The sequence below is a fragment of the Parambassis ranga genome, chromosome 22, assembly GCF_900634625.1.
Source record: "Parambassis ranga chromosome 22, fParRan2.1, whole genome shotgun sequence".
NCBI classification, from domain to species: Eukaryota; Metazoa; Chordata; class Actinopteri; family Ambassidae; genus Parambassis; species Parambassis ranga.
The window spans coordinates 2,334,944-2,349,873 of NC_041042.1; the positions used below are offsets into that span (position 1 = coordinate 2,334,944).

General features: G+C 42.9%; 1 protein-coding gene across 2 annotated transcripts; it reads right to left on the bottom strand.

The window, feature by feature from the left end:
• Positions 1–8,821: 8,821 nt before the first annotated feature.
• LOC114427003 (SERTA domain-containing protein 3-like) lies at positions 8,822–12,815 on the bottom strand. Of its 2 annotated transcripts, none has more exons than XM_028394682.1 (2): positions 12,694–12,815; positions 8,822–11,979 (listed from the first exon to the last, which is right to left on the bottom strand). In XM_028394682.1, the coding sequence occupies exons 1-2, from the start codon at positions 12,810–12,812 to the stop codon at positions 11,190–11,192; spliced, it is 909 nt and encodes a 302-aa protein (XP_028250483.1). In that variant the 5' UTR covers positions 12,813–12,815; the 3' UTR covers positions 8,822–11,189. The 2 variants fall into 2 exon arrangements, with proteins under 2 accessions (XP_028250483.1, XP_028250484.1); XM_028394683.1 differs by having other exon boundaries at positions 12,699–12,781.
• Between the last annotated feature and the right edge of the window lie 2,115 nt (positions 12,816–14,930).

Genomic DNA, 14,930 nt, shown 5'->3' on the forward strand with positions numbered 1-14,930 from the left:
CTTCCTCCTTCCTCCTCCTCCTCTTCCTCCTTCCTCCTCCGGTCAGTCTCATTGATTGGCCTAATCTGACGAGGACAATCAGATTTTGGCTCCAGCATTTGACGGGAGGGGGTGATACAGTTTATTGACGTGGAGCCATAACTCAATTTGACGCTGTGTACACTTAGTTTAAAACCCCTCATTGTGGACAGGAACCTGTGGAAACTGAAGCAGCACGTGTACATCCACACAACTTTGGTATTGCGGTCACAACAAGCAGATAAGAAATCAGCAGAGTTATTTACAAGACCGATCTTTCAGTGATAAATCTAATTTAGTAAATCAAGGCTTCCAGTCTGTTTGTGTTTTAATGGGAAAGAACTAGAGGTTGCCGCCATGTTACATTATAGCTATATGAGCCAATGTATGATCACAGTAAAATTAAAAAATACACAAAAATATGTTACCCAGAAAAGGATTGAAAATGTAATTTATTATTATATTGTATTATTTTATTGTTATTATTATTTCCTCTCAAATGTTTTTCTTATTATTATTATTCTGAATAATAATTCAGATGTATTATTCAAATTATTATTATTTGCAAAATGTTCAATTTGAAGTAGGAAAAATGACTTATGAATGAATGAATAATGAATAATTTAACATTTAAAAATTACCATTTTTGTTTGTTATCTACCAACCACAGATTCCATTCCTGCAGCACAGACATGCTAAATTGATCAATTAATCGGCTGATCAACCAAACAATGGGCGATAGTTATTCAAACAAAACATCCTCTCATTCCAGCTTCTAAAATGTGATTACATAACATTGTTTAATTGTAAATTTAATATTATATTCAGTTGGGGTTGGATGGAGGGCACCAGGTCATTTCCTGAAACATGGATCCATTTTTTCATTCAGCATCATTACATTACATCAGCAGGAGACACAGGGTTAAGAGCTTTTTAAAACTCTACAATTAAGACGTGGCCTCCTTCCAGAAATCCTCAGGAGGAGGTTTCTAATGTGACCATAAATGTACCTATAGGTATTTACTTCTAAAATTTTTCTCTCAACTTTACTAATAAATCTTTGTATGTGTGCATTTTACCTGCCTGCTGGCCAATATCCCACAAACATCATTCAGTGATTGCTGCGCTCACCTCCTCTCCCTGTAGGGGCTGTTGTGCTAAGTGACCGATGGACCTGAGTGAAGCTGGTGGTGCATTAGCCATGTTGGAGCGAGCGCTCGGATCAATAAAGCAGGAATGCAAGGCAGCGTTATTGTGTGACAGGAAGTGAAGGTATCACTTTTTGTATTATTATTATTATACTTTTGCAAAGGAACAGAAGCACAAAAGAGGTAGTGTGGTGATATTTTCTAAACCAGGTGTTTGGAGCATTCACAGCAGTTAAATCTGATAAAAACTAAATTAGGTTTTTATTCCATATTTGAACCTCTGATCAGTTAAACTGATTCCAGCACCTCGTTCTGCTATAAAAACTGCATGTTATAATCCCTTCCTGTATTCAAGTCAGGGCACATCCAGACAGATGAGATAACTTCTTTGCATCGGTTTTTTTCTTCTTCTTCTTCTTGGCTCCGAGCAGCCAAAGTGACACAGCATTTAGTTTTGGCTTGAGTTCAAAAACCATTTCCAAACCTAAATCAATTTCTGCCCAGAGCAGAAGAAGAAATATAAAGAGGGAAAAAAACAAGCTGAACAACTGCACCTTTCTTCTTGTGTGTGGGAAACACAGCAGCAGAGGGCTAACGTCTGCTCAGTTAATAACAATCCAATCAATTTTGGTTTTTGTTTTGTTATTTGTTTTGTCCTCCACCATTTTCTGAGACGTGTGTTTAATAAAGGCCAAATATGATCAGGGTCTTTAGACGGAAACATGAACAGTGCATCATATGAATGAGCTGCGTTGGGAATGTGTGTGTGTATAATGTATAGCATTCAACTTAGGCACGCTAATCACTGTGTAGCGCTTTAAAAACAGACCTCTGAATCCATTTTTCTCCCAGAATGTTTGTGATGGGAATACCTGCAGACTGTACACCCTCATAAAACTCAGGCAGACAGGCCAGAAAACTATAGAATATTAATCCAGGGGCATCGTCCTTTGAGGGGTGAGGCCTTCAAAGGCATTTAAATAGAGGGGAGACCCATGCAAAACACAAAGGTCGAGCCAAGCATCGTCAAGAGTGCACTTCTAGGTAATTTTCATATCTGGTAAAAGAAGAAGGCCTGAAGCTGGCCTTCATATCCGGCCTTTGAAGGATGTAGTCTGAAGGATGCTGTCTTTGAAAATTAGGCCTGAAAGTTGAAACTATTCTTATTTGAAGAGACGGTTTATGGTTTGCAGTGGTTGAATCTTGCTCCAGTTGATGCTAACATCTAAACATTTGGTACATCATTTAATGAACTTTAACAAAGTCCTGAGGTAGTTTTCCCATTCAGGGGGAATAGAAGGCCACATTTTAAAGGAGCCTTGTCATGATGCTTTGACACAATTAACCTCAAGTGCAACCATTTAAAAAGAAGTTTTTGGCCATTAAAGTGTCATTTGTGGGGTCCAGTCTGAGTCTTCGCCCCTATGCTACTGTGACACTACTGGCCTTCTAATGCAGCCTTCGAAGGACGCAGTCCTCCAGGGGAAATAATAACATTATCTTCTTACTAAGTTAAAGTGACTAACAACACATGCGGTGCATGATTTTTAGTAAATAAAGGAAAGTAACAATTGACTATTTGCCTCCAAACTTGGCAAGTTGTGTACATAAACGAGATAATCTGTGCACCGCTGATGGATTTGTTGCATTTAATGTGGAAATGTTGGGACATCTGTGCAGCGTTTGGGTGCATCTCAGTTTCCCAGAGAATTGTAACCTTCAGTTCCGCGCTCAGTTCAGTTCTGCACAACGCAGTGTGAAACACAAACCTGATGATCACAGAGATGGGCCAGCATCACATGACACTGTGACTGTAAAATACACCTTCACACACACATTCCACAGGCCGTATGTTCTTAGACGGGTCTGTATTCTGTAGGAATGTACGTGATCCATATGTTCTGCTGCAGTCACATTGATTTTAATTCTTCAGAGGTGGGACGGACACAGTGAGTGAAGTCCAGTGAGGTTAAGTGCAGGGACACCTGCATATGTCTGTGAGGTGCAAGAGCCAAAAACCGTCTGATGGAACAGCACGGGACCTAGTTTGTTAGATTTGGTACAACTGGATTTGAATTTTCTTGGATTTAACAGAGGATCGTTTTAAATTTGGTCATCAAACATCAAGGTCACTGCAAAACCGTGTGCGTTCCTTACATGCATCCCTCCTCTAAATAGGTACAAATGTTCACTTGGCGTCAGGAAAGGGAACTGTTTGGAGTTCGGTGGTCAAGGGTGTAAAGCCACGGTCTCTGTGACCTCAGACAACACTTGTTTGCCCACAGCCCATGAACAAGATAGATGACAAATTCATTCAAGGATGAACTGATCACACTTTAATGGTAAAAGGTTACTGTGACCTCTATATATGAAAGGTCAACTTCAGTGTGACATCATAAACCTCTGAAAAACATGCTTTTGTTACAGGAATGTGTTTGACAGTCACGAACATTCCAGCCCAGCATGAAACACCAATCAGTTTACAGAGGTCAGGGCTCCTAGTCTGAACTGTGGTTATGTTACAATCTGAGTTTTCTCACAATAACTGTGCAGAGTTGTGTAAGAGGGATGCAGCTCCACAGCGCTTATCTTCAGCTGCTGGACTGATCAACATTACGTTTTCCACTCGGCGGTGTTGGAAATGAATTATGTGTTCAGGCCTTCAGCGTGATTTCATTCTCCACATGCAGGAGGCCTCAGCAAAGGTTACCGAGGGACAGGGTCTGCGTTTGAATTTTATTCAGGAAAGAGGTGATTTAGGGTAAATAATACGTGGGGGGTGTGATCGTGTTGTGATTATATGTTTCAGTTACATTATTGTTTTAGATTATTGGTGGGATTATTGCTGGGTTATGAAGTAGACCTGAGCCTGGAAAGGGTCTCTTTAGCTCAGTCAGTCCCAGTGTGGTTAAAGCAGCATGGATTGGTGTGTTTGGGACACAGGGCGTACCTGTAAATAACAAACTCTCCTCAGGATAGATAAAGCATTTGATGTGGTTCAGACTTGTTGTCATCCTGTGTGGTATTCAGAGGATAAAATAATGGTTAATGTAGACGCCCACAGTCTTTATCTGTTTCAAAACCTGAGAATGAGTGATGAGCAGAGTGTCTAACCACACCTGAACATGGAAGATTTAAAAGCATTTACACAAAAATGTAAAACGTCACACATTCATTATAATTCATTGACTATCATAGACTTTCCACAGCTAGTCTTGAATGACTCATGCATCCACTTCATCTTCATCCTCACAGCCAAACCCAGTCTATGATCCCACATCACTCCTGTCCTCACATCCCTCCACTGTCTTCCCGTCAAATTCAGAATACATGACATATATGACACCTCAGAGTCTTGTTCCATTCTCCACCTCTCGACCACTCCTCTCCTCTCCATCATCCAGTTAAGGCCTTCTATTCATCCCACACTCTGACTATAAGACTGAAGATGATCATGTGTTTGCCTCCCTGGCCCAGCTCCCCCGACTCATCAGACCTGCTGCCTCATTTAAAAGGTTCCTAAAAACCACCTTCAGAGACTGTTCAGGCTCATTCATGCATCAGTCACCCGCGTCTTCTTCTTGTGTCAGAGTGTTTCCATGGCTTTAACTTTTTTATGTCTTACTTCAACCTTGAAGACTGAGAATCTTCATGGACGTATACGTATGCCACTAGATACCCACTAGCTGGTTGTAAGAAGGGCACCATGTTCTGTGCTATGCGGACGGAGTTTGTGTAATTTCCTTCAGTGCCAGAAGGAGGAGCCAAACATTTGTTTCTTTTGTGGCTTTAACATTAAAGTATAAACACAACAAAATGAGTCACATCAATAAAACAGAACAGACCGTAGGAACAAACCTGAAGCAACAGCGCTGTGTGTTACCGAGGAGCATGTCTGTCATCAATGTAATTACAGCATACAGGTCTGAGATATGCACCACGCTCATGTGCTGAGCACATGATGGACCTCCATGTATGCGACGAAAGCTCGCCGGCTGGATGCATGTATCTCATCTACATGCATCCAGCGGCAGACATGACTAATAGCTTCTACTCTGCCTTTAATTAACCACATTCATAGTTCATTTGCGGAAAATTAGATTGAACAGCGTGGGCTTGTAGCACTGTGCCGGACTTGTTCGGGGTCTTAAGCTGGTTTTCAGACAAGTATTTAAAATGTCATCATCATCATTATTATTATTATTATTATTACAATCATCATGTGGAAATGATATAACTTAATTTTTATGGATTCTTTTTGGAAATCTGTCGACCTTCAGGCTCATTAATTTTTCAAAATGGCAAATTTCTCATTTTCAGACAAAAAAAAAGTCACCTTAAGCTTCAAATAAATATTTTGTTCAATATTGTTCATATTATTAAAACAAACCTAATAATTGTACATTTGTTCTTGTTTGGTATAGTGGATGTTTGTTTACCTTATAGAAGGAAGCACAAAGGGATTTTAAATTTAAATATTGTAACTGTCTCACACAGAAAAAACACATCCTGTCCCTGTGGAAGTCATAAAAAAACAGAGAGTGCTGTTTCAGGAAGAGTGACGTTGGGTTGAAGAACTGGGTGTCAGAACACAGAAATCCCTTTTAATGTGTAGCTTAAGTAGGATGTGTGTAACTTAGAGGGGAACTCATGGGCACAAAATGAGATTAAAGAACATCTCTCTCTCTCCACTATGCTTTAATGTAAAGAAGCCCAACCTGACCAGGAAGATTATTAAATATTAGAAATACCTCAAAATTACTGAATAACACTCTTGTGTAGATGCAGATTTAGACTAGTTAAATTGATAAAAAAAAAGTTTAGGCATTCTTATGGTCATATTGAAAACAGAATTATCCTCATCATCTTATTCTATAATACAAAATAGTAATACTTGCATGTTACTCAACAAATTGTGATTACTTGTATAATTTGTCGTGTTTAAATCGTGAGGTCTTTTGACCTGGTCACTAACTTCCCCTTTCAATTAGAGTCCACGTGGTGCACAGTTCCAAGAACGCCTCGCTGCTATCATCCATGACTGGTACTCGCTCTCATAGTCAGTCAGTCAGTCAGTCAGAGCGGGCGGTCAAGAAAAACAACATACCAGGAGTTAATTTGTCTCCCTGTGAAAAATGAATAGGAGCCTATTTAGAAGGAAGATGCCGATTCAAATCCATTTCTGCATGAACGTGGGAGTTCAGGTCACAGCTCGGACCTGCACTCAGATCTCCACGGTGTCTGCGGGACCTTATAAATCACTTACAGACAGTCAGACAGACAGGAATCTGTTCCTCGGGGTCATGTCAGACACATTCCCACATCTGTCTTCATCAGGAAACAAGTCAAAACTGAGACGTTACAAAGTCACAAGGCTTCAGCCATGTTTTTTTATTCCACTGTCACATACTGATACACAGGCTTCATGTCAGACTGATCACCTGATTCCTTTGTGTCCTTACACTGCTGGGTGTGAGACAGCCGTGGACTTTAAAGGCTTCATGTTTATGAGACAGTAGAAACTCTTGGCTTGTTTGGATTTTACTTTGACCCTTTGTTTATAATACATGTAATAAGTGATCCCTTCTGTTTTTTGTTGAGCTTCAGTCACAGGAAACAAAATCTATTTTTCACTAAAATGAAAATTAAAGGTCCACATCACAAAGTTGATATGACTGGTGTGGATGTATGAGGCGCCCCCTGTGGTCACAGGGCTACAGTGCATGTCAAATGAGTTGCAAGCAAGCAATGTTCCCCTCTGGGATTAATAAATTATTTCTGATTCTGATTCTGAAAAGAAGAAGAAAATGACAGAGAAGCTTGTTGCAGATGGGAAGTTTGTCCTGTACACTTGATCTCATCCCAGACCATCTATCTGTCTGTCTGTCTGTCTGTCTGTCTTTGTGGTCCGTCCATCACATTGTTGTGCAGCAGCAGCAGCAGCAGAGGTTGTTTGTTCTGAGTGTGAGTGCTGAGTCAGCCTGGTGGACTGAAGCTTTACTGTGCCGCAGCAGCCTGAAACATTAAACCCAGATTGACACACCGCAGCACTCTGCCACGCCGCAGCCAGACTCTTACACCGTCACCAAAGCCCCACTAATATGCAGTTTCATCACAGATAGATAGATACATAGATAGATAGGTGGGTGGGTGGGTGTGGCTCTGCAGTGTGTGGAAATAGTAGTGTTAGTGGTGGTTCTGTGCAGTGCTGCACGTGTTGCTCCTCCTTGTGTGTGGCCACTCCCTGAATTCCAGCACCGAGAGGCCTTTCACCCACAACCTTTACTGCAAAACTTCACTTCAGCCTCATTCTCTCTGCAGAAAACAAACCCCGAACAGAAGCAGAACCACATCAATAAAACATGGACCAATGAGGCACAACTGAGAGTGTTTCCTGGCTCATAGGGGATTTATTTGTTGGAAATTTTTCTGTTATTTCTGAACATTTGATAAACAAAAATCTGAGTAAATCAGTAAATAGCTGCACTGTCACAGCTCTCTGTGTTATGATGCATATCTGCTTCAGTATTTCTACTTTTACAGCCCAGACTGTGACAGAACAGGTTTTTTCTCACTGCAGGTTTCTTCGGGGGTTAAGTCCATTTAAATGCTAATTATTTGCTTTCTTCACATAGACTCTTTTAGATGAGAATATTGATCTGTAGTGCTGCAGTAAAGGTGAAACATGAGAGCCCTTCAGTACTTTCCATGACAGAGACAGTTTGAGTCCGCTGTGCAGAAACACTGTGGAGCAGCAGACACAGCTCTGTGTCCAGATCCGGTTGTCTGGAAGTGACACCGATCCATAGATCTGAAGCTGCAGAAACAGCAGACGACACCAAACAAACACCGATGAACATATTTTTTCTTTTCAATATGCACCGTCATGCTGTCAACAAACATCAGCCTTTCAGACAAATGACCACCAGAGGGCAGTCTCTGCTTCCATTTGACTCCCAGAGGCCCTGGTTGGGGGAGGAAAGAAAACAGGAATACAAAGGAGGTTCTGCCCTCAGTGTCTCCTTTCAGGCTGTGACTGAAATTTAAACACTCATGTTAAATATATAGACAGCTGAAAACTCCTTCTAAATTTGTGCTACCAGACAAGACGCTCATGATATTCTTCAACACCCACAATGCACTGGGCTGGTTGATCTTTAAATAGATGCACCAAAGTGTCCGTTTAGTGGTTTCTTCCCGTTTCCCCTGGGGGATCATGAAGTTTCTGTGTCCCATGTGTGGCTCAGACCTTTCAGGTACGCCTGATTCTTCTGCTGTCGTGTGCTAATGAAGGATTTTCTGCATAAAACGTCACGTTTAATAGTAAAAAAAAAAACCCTGTAAGGCAAGACTCTGGACAACAAAACGCATGAAGAGGCATAAAACAGCTGCAGGTCCATGAGGCACATGCTGTCACTCATGCATTGACTAATGCCTCCTTGTGTGTGTGTGTGTGTGTGTGTGTGTGTGTGTGTGTGTGTGTGTGCAGAGAAGGACAGTGTTGGTGTTTTCATGATCAGTTTTTGACCCAAAAAAAACACACCCCCTGCAGGTCTGTGTAACGTTGCATAATAGAAGACACTCACAAAGCAGTTTTTGGTATTTTTTTTTACTGTATTATTGGATAAAATCTATAAAATATTCCACAAAAAAATACAATACATTATGAATTATCATCTTATTACCCAGCAGACACATCCTTCAGTTGCCTTTATAATATAATCAGCATAAACAACACGCGGCTTGTGCTTTACAGACCCTCTTCTCACACACACACACAGATAAATAACGCTGCCCCCTTCCTGTTCACTGTCTTCAGTCCTGTCGGCCAGATTGTGTGAAATGAAGAGAAAGTGGTTTTATTTCATGGACAGAGCCGTCAGAAGGAAAACAAGTTGTTGTCGGAGCAGCAGAGCGCTGCCCGTACATCTCATGTGATTGGTCGGTGGTCTGACTGTTGAGCAAAACAAGCTCCAAACCCCTCCTACTGAGTGAGTGACGCAAGCAGCTTCCTCCCTCCCACCCTCCTCCTCCTCCTCTCATTTTTCCCTCCTGGCCCTTGCTGCCACCTCCTCCCTCAGCGAGTTCACTGTCAGCCTGTCAGGGAGCATTAAGCTCATATGGCTGTAGTATTCGGCACAGAAAAAGGCCGAGAAGAGGGAAGAAACCATGACAGTTCAGCCGCTTTGAGGGCTTTACATAACCCCTCGCTGCAGCTCTCAGGTCTTCATCAATGAGGCTGAAGCTTTGCACGGATAAATATTCAGTACAGATTCAGTAGTAAGGCACGTTGAGATGAGCGATGGAGATGAGGACGGATGACTTTGGTCGGACAGGAAAGCATTTTTTTTTTTTTTAGCTGACATAAACAAAAGATCAGGAGTGTCCGGGTAAACCAACAGACAGGAGGTAGAACAGGAGTAAACCACAAAGAGTGAACCTCTCACTTGCTGTATCTCTACTGGACAGGACAGATTTAGGTAGAAACACGTACAAAACTGTTAAAAACACACTCCCAACATCGCAGTAAAAATTCATACCATCAAGGCCATAAAAATACAGAAGCGTCTTTACAATTTTTCAGACGTGGCAAGTTTGTCCTGACAAGAGGTGATCAGCTCCTCGTTCAGAACCCGACTGGGATTACATTGCTTTTTTTTAAAAAATACATATTTTACGCTGTGTTTTGCAAAATGTCGGATTTATCGTAAACACAAGCTGCCAAGAAGGAAAAAAAAAAGTGTCGTTGTTTCACGAACAGGCGCTGAAATCCACTGACAGTCCGAAGTCGCAAAGAATCGAAATCATAAGTTACACTCGCACCCAGAGACAGACTGGTTTGAAGAACAGGATCGGATCTTTCATTCACATAAATAAGAACAATATTAGATAAAAGGTGATCCAACAAAGACATCATGGCCACATTCTTATCATAATGTCCGAATAAATATAAAAATATAGAACTGGTCAGCCACAGTACGACGACATACTAGGGCCACCTGTAAAGGGTAGAAGAAAAAACCACAAGGGGACTAATAATCTGACCGAAAAGTATTAAAGCCAAAAATTTACAAGAATAAAACAAATTTTAAAAAATATTTACGTTTTTTTTCCCGTGTAAATTTACAACTTCAACTTACGAAGTTATTTTTTTTGGAAAACAGTGATTTTCTTTAAGAGAATTTCCAAATTTTTTCCTCTAATATTGCTTAAATTTTTGTTTTCTCGTTGGAAAAATCTAGTTTTTCTCTCATAAATGTACAAATTTAAAGTTTTTCTCATAAATTTGTATTTTTTTCCCCACATAATAATCTCAAAATAGGCAAAATTGTCTTTTGTTTGGTTGTAAATTTACAAATTTGATCTATTATTTAAGAACCCCCCCCCCAACCCAACCCTCATCACAGCTCTTTTTTCATGTAGTGTTTTTACAGATGGCCCTAACACACCATCGTAGCTACAGAGAATAATTTAAAGATTTAAATGTAAAGATCCTAAAGGAACCATTCTAGTCCCAATACTGCAAGGAGAACCAGGCCTTTGCCCTCCCGGTGGCTGAAGCATGCCCTTTTAGGTAATTGAAGGGATTTCAATTAATAATCAACCAGGTCTGATCTAGTGACGCACAGAGCACGGCAGCTCAGGTTCCTCCTTCCTGAGTGGAGGAGTTTCTCTGACTGCTGCTGCTGCTGATTCTATAGAAATGTACAAACAGAGGGCTTTGGATGAAGTGAACGTTTCCTTCAGGAAGAATTCACCTGGCTATGAAATGGCGATGTCTTCAAATATCTTAGTCCACAGCTCTTTTGTTTGCATCAAAACTGTGCAAAAATGTTTACTCTTCATCTGCTTCAATAAATATTTCTAATCAGAAGGACAAGCCCAGGTGCATAACTCGAGGTCTGTGCATAAGAATTAGTGTTTGATGCCTGCCAAACTCTCAGGCGGAGGTCTTCAAAAATCCACCTTCAGCTCTGAATCCTCAAACCGAGCAGGGTAAATGTTCAGAGGTAGTCTCGGTGATTAGGACTTTACCAGAATCTCCATGATGTGGTCCAGTTCGTTCAGGTCCGTTAAGCAGGACTGGAGGCTTCCAGCTGAGGAATGGCTGCCCGGGCGCATCTTCACGTCCTCGTCCGGCCATAGCGACACGCTGACGGGCCACAAAGAGCCCGCCGACCAGGCAGAGGGCAGATCTGAAGTCTCATACATCGACGTGTCGATGTCCTCAAAGATGTCGTCCAGGGCGAGGTCGCTGAGGTAGCCCATGGCGTTTACTGCATCACTAAATGTGCTGACGGTCGCAGCAGGTGGAGGTTTTTGCTGGTCTCCAGCCGCCTCCGGAGAGGGAAATTCTGGGGACAGCGGAGGAGACAGGCTCTCCGCGTCTCCCTCTGCACAGCCTGGGCACGTCACCGGCATGTCCTCCTCCCTGAAGTCGTCCCTGAGGAGACACGAGTCTGGGTGGACGCCGTTAAGGAGCACGTCCGAGGTGCAGGTCCCCACGCCGTCGCTCCGCATCTCCTCCTGGATCTGCCTGAGCGTGTTGATGAGGAGCACGGAGCGGCGCAGGCTGAGCTCCATGCCGGCCTGGTAGCGCTGCAGCTTCTCCAGGCAGAGGCCGAGCACCAGCTGGCGCTGCTGCAGGTGGCTCATGTCCGACCGGGGCGGGAGGAGCCCGGCCTCGTCTCCACTTTCGGCGCTCTCATCGCTGGCGCTCTGCTGCTTCTCCTCAGCAGCATCAGGAAGCCCCTCGGCCTCCAGCTCCTCCAAGCAACTCCACTTCCGCTTCACACCACGACCCAACATTGACCTACATTAGTGAAAAGATCACCAGTTAGTGTGAGGTAATGTGAATCTGAAATGTGCCCGCAGTCTGAAGTGGCTGAAACCAGGCGGTTTTTCAGTTTTAGGTACATCAGAACACATCCGGCTGCACATGCCTGTGTACTAAACCTTACATCCAGTTTATGTAAGAGCACCGGCCAAGCTAACACGGCTACTTTTCCTGGTTCTCTTTCAGATCAGAGATGCACCAGCATGAGAGAGTGCAGACAAATAGTGAATAAAGTGCACATTTACAGGGCGGACGTGCGACTTTTTCCACCCCAGACATTTCAAATGTGAACATGTTAGCTGCTATGACTCACTGCCAGACTCCCCTGCTGCACGCTGACAGACTTTACTCATCCTCAAAGACATGGATCAGCTGCTTTTAACAGGGTTTTCAGACATTAAAACACTTTTTGTGGGAGTTTAACCCCCATTTTAACACATTAAAGCTGCTTTTTCCCCATTGATGTCAATGTAACAAATCAGATATATGATCTAAGAACTTATCCACTCAATGGTCCCCCCTTAAACTGGTAAACACCACCATATTTGTACCCTACCCCACTTTACTTTTGCCCCAAGACCCCTCAAGAACCCCCCCAAACCCCTTCACGGTCCCCGGATCTGAGTGGGAAAAGCCGGTTTAAACGCTAATCTGAAGCGACTGATTAAAAAAAGAGGTAAATTGGACAACCTTACGTGTCCTTGGAAAGTGTCATGAGTTGTGTGAATCCGTCGTGTCTTCGTCTGTTTCGTTTCGTCCCCGCGTTCTTCTGCTATCGAGACCCGGAGTGTGAGGAATGTACAGTCCATCCGCAGCGGCGGCGGCGGGGGGAGGTGGAGGCGGAGGAGGCGGCGCCGCACAGGGGAGAGAGCGCGGGGGGAGGTGCAGGAGCTCCGGAGCTCCGGGCGCGGATTGGTCCGTCCTGCCGCTGATCATACCTCCTCCTCCGCCACTCACGGGGCAGCGAATGTGCGGCCTGTGTTCCGAGAGCGAGCTGCTGGGGCGTTCAAAGACGGCTCGGAAAATATAATACTGTCCGTGTAACACGTGACGTGAGCGGAGAAAACCCTCAAAATCAACGCGAATAATGTGTTTTTGATTCTAAAATTAACTCAAAGCGAGGAGTCATGAATAAAAACACCGTGCATGGTGTCAAACAGTCCGTCTTCACGCATATTAGACCTAATTTCAACATAAAAAGACACAGTTGGAAGCAGTTTTGGGGCGTTTTTCAGTACATGTCTTCACATGGACTCAGCATGATCATGGCTGCAAGTAAAGAGGACTTCAACATGTCTTTGTGCAGGTATAGAGATAAACCACAACAGAGAAACAACATGAAAGTTGCTTTTCTGTGATAATTGATTTCTAAAAAGGGGGAGCTCCATGGTACAGATATAACAACAGGCAAACTACCCAGTGCCTGCAGATCAGTCAGGCTGAGTCCGTCATGGCTTCCTAGTTGTGCTGAGTAGTGAAATGTCCATTGATTTTTTTCTTTGCAGATGCTTTTGCAGATGATTTTCACGTAGCACAGTTAACAGTGAGCCACTGTGCTGACACTCCTGCTTGTCTCAGAGCACACAGATACCTTCTTGGTAGAAGTTGTGGCCTCTCATTTCCAGAATAAGATGTCCACAGCAGTCATGACGTTATTATTATTACCGCTGAGCTCGTACTTCATCCTGGGAAAGAAGCAGTTGTCCCTCAGAGTTCTGTATCTTCTTCTGTGGTGTCACCATCTTAATTGAGTTTAACATGAGGACCTTTAATCTTTAATGTAAGCTGAGATGCTGAGATCCTCCTGTAGCAGCTCAGACATGGGATGAATTATTCTTTATCTTTATTAATTAGGCTGAAGTGAAGTTAGCAGCACTGAAAGCACCACTATTGATGTATAAGATACCCAAGAACATTTACAAATGTGACAGACGGAGGGTAATCAACAACCTATTCTTTAACAAAAGGAACAGAACGTACAGAAATGACTGCATTTAAAAACTGCTCACACAATTAAATAATATCAAACAGGGTTAGAAATCTCTAGAAGGCCTAGAATGTTGCAGTGAGCCCCTGAACGCATCGTTTTAAAGGGACAGATGACTCAGAAAGGAAGGGGAAGGACGTGACCGGAAGGACGGCGAAGGCGAGCGCCAAATAAGGCAACTGTAGACTCACTTTTTTTTTTTTTCCCCTTCCTGAAGCAGCCGCAAATGCTCCTCTACTTCTTCTTTCCTCATCTTCTCCCTCTGAACACAGAGCAGCACTGTTTTCTGGTGTGACCTGCATTGTGGTGCATTTTTGTGATCATATACATGCATGTTGAAAAGAAGATGTGGGGGGGAAATGAGGAATATATGTTTTTTTTTAGTTGGATCATAAACCTGAACCATAACCTGAATGTGCCATAAGTGTGTGTTGTGACTGTAGATTACGATTAAGATTAAGAAACCTTTATTAGTCCCACAATGGGGAAATTGCATAATTTAATGAAAGGAACCTGAAGGCACCATGAGACCTGTGGTCTGTGAGAGCCCTCTGACCACACACGTGTGATTATAAGCACAGTATCTGGGCTTATATTTGTGCTTTCCTGCATTGTATTGTTCTGCTGTTTTTGTAGCAGTGTAAGCATCTCTCTGATGACTCGGGAGTTTCCTCGAGCTGCCTTTTTTTGCTGACTCACTGAGAGGCCATTAATCTTTAAACTATAGGCTAACCACGCAAAGCGAGGCAGACTTTTAAGAAGGAAAACCAGACTTAAATCCAAATATCTGCTGCACAATGTAAAGTTTGAAAAAGCAGACTGTGGCTGTGGATTCTGCTGCATATCTACCGCAGGGATCTCACGGTCCAATGTCATCATGTGACAGCACGTGAGGACAAAGGTCCCACTGCAGCCGCCTGCCTCACAGCTAATTCAGTTT

What these genes read in the sequence shown, in the direction of transcription:
- LOC114427003 (XM_028394682.1), bottom strand. Translation starts at nt 12,812, where the DNA reads ATGGACTGTACATTCCTCACACTCCGGGTCTCGATAGCAGAAGAACGC. An exon ending in ACTTTCCAAGGACACGTAAG is followed by an intron (nt 11,980 to 12,693) that starts GTTGTCCAATTT and finishes TCACTAATGTAG; the next exon opens with GTCAATGTTGGGTCGTGGTG.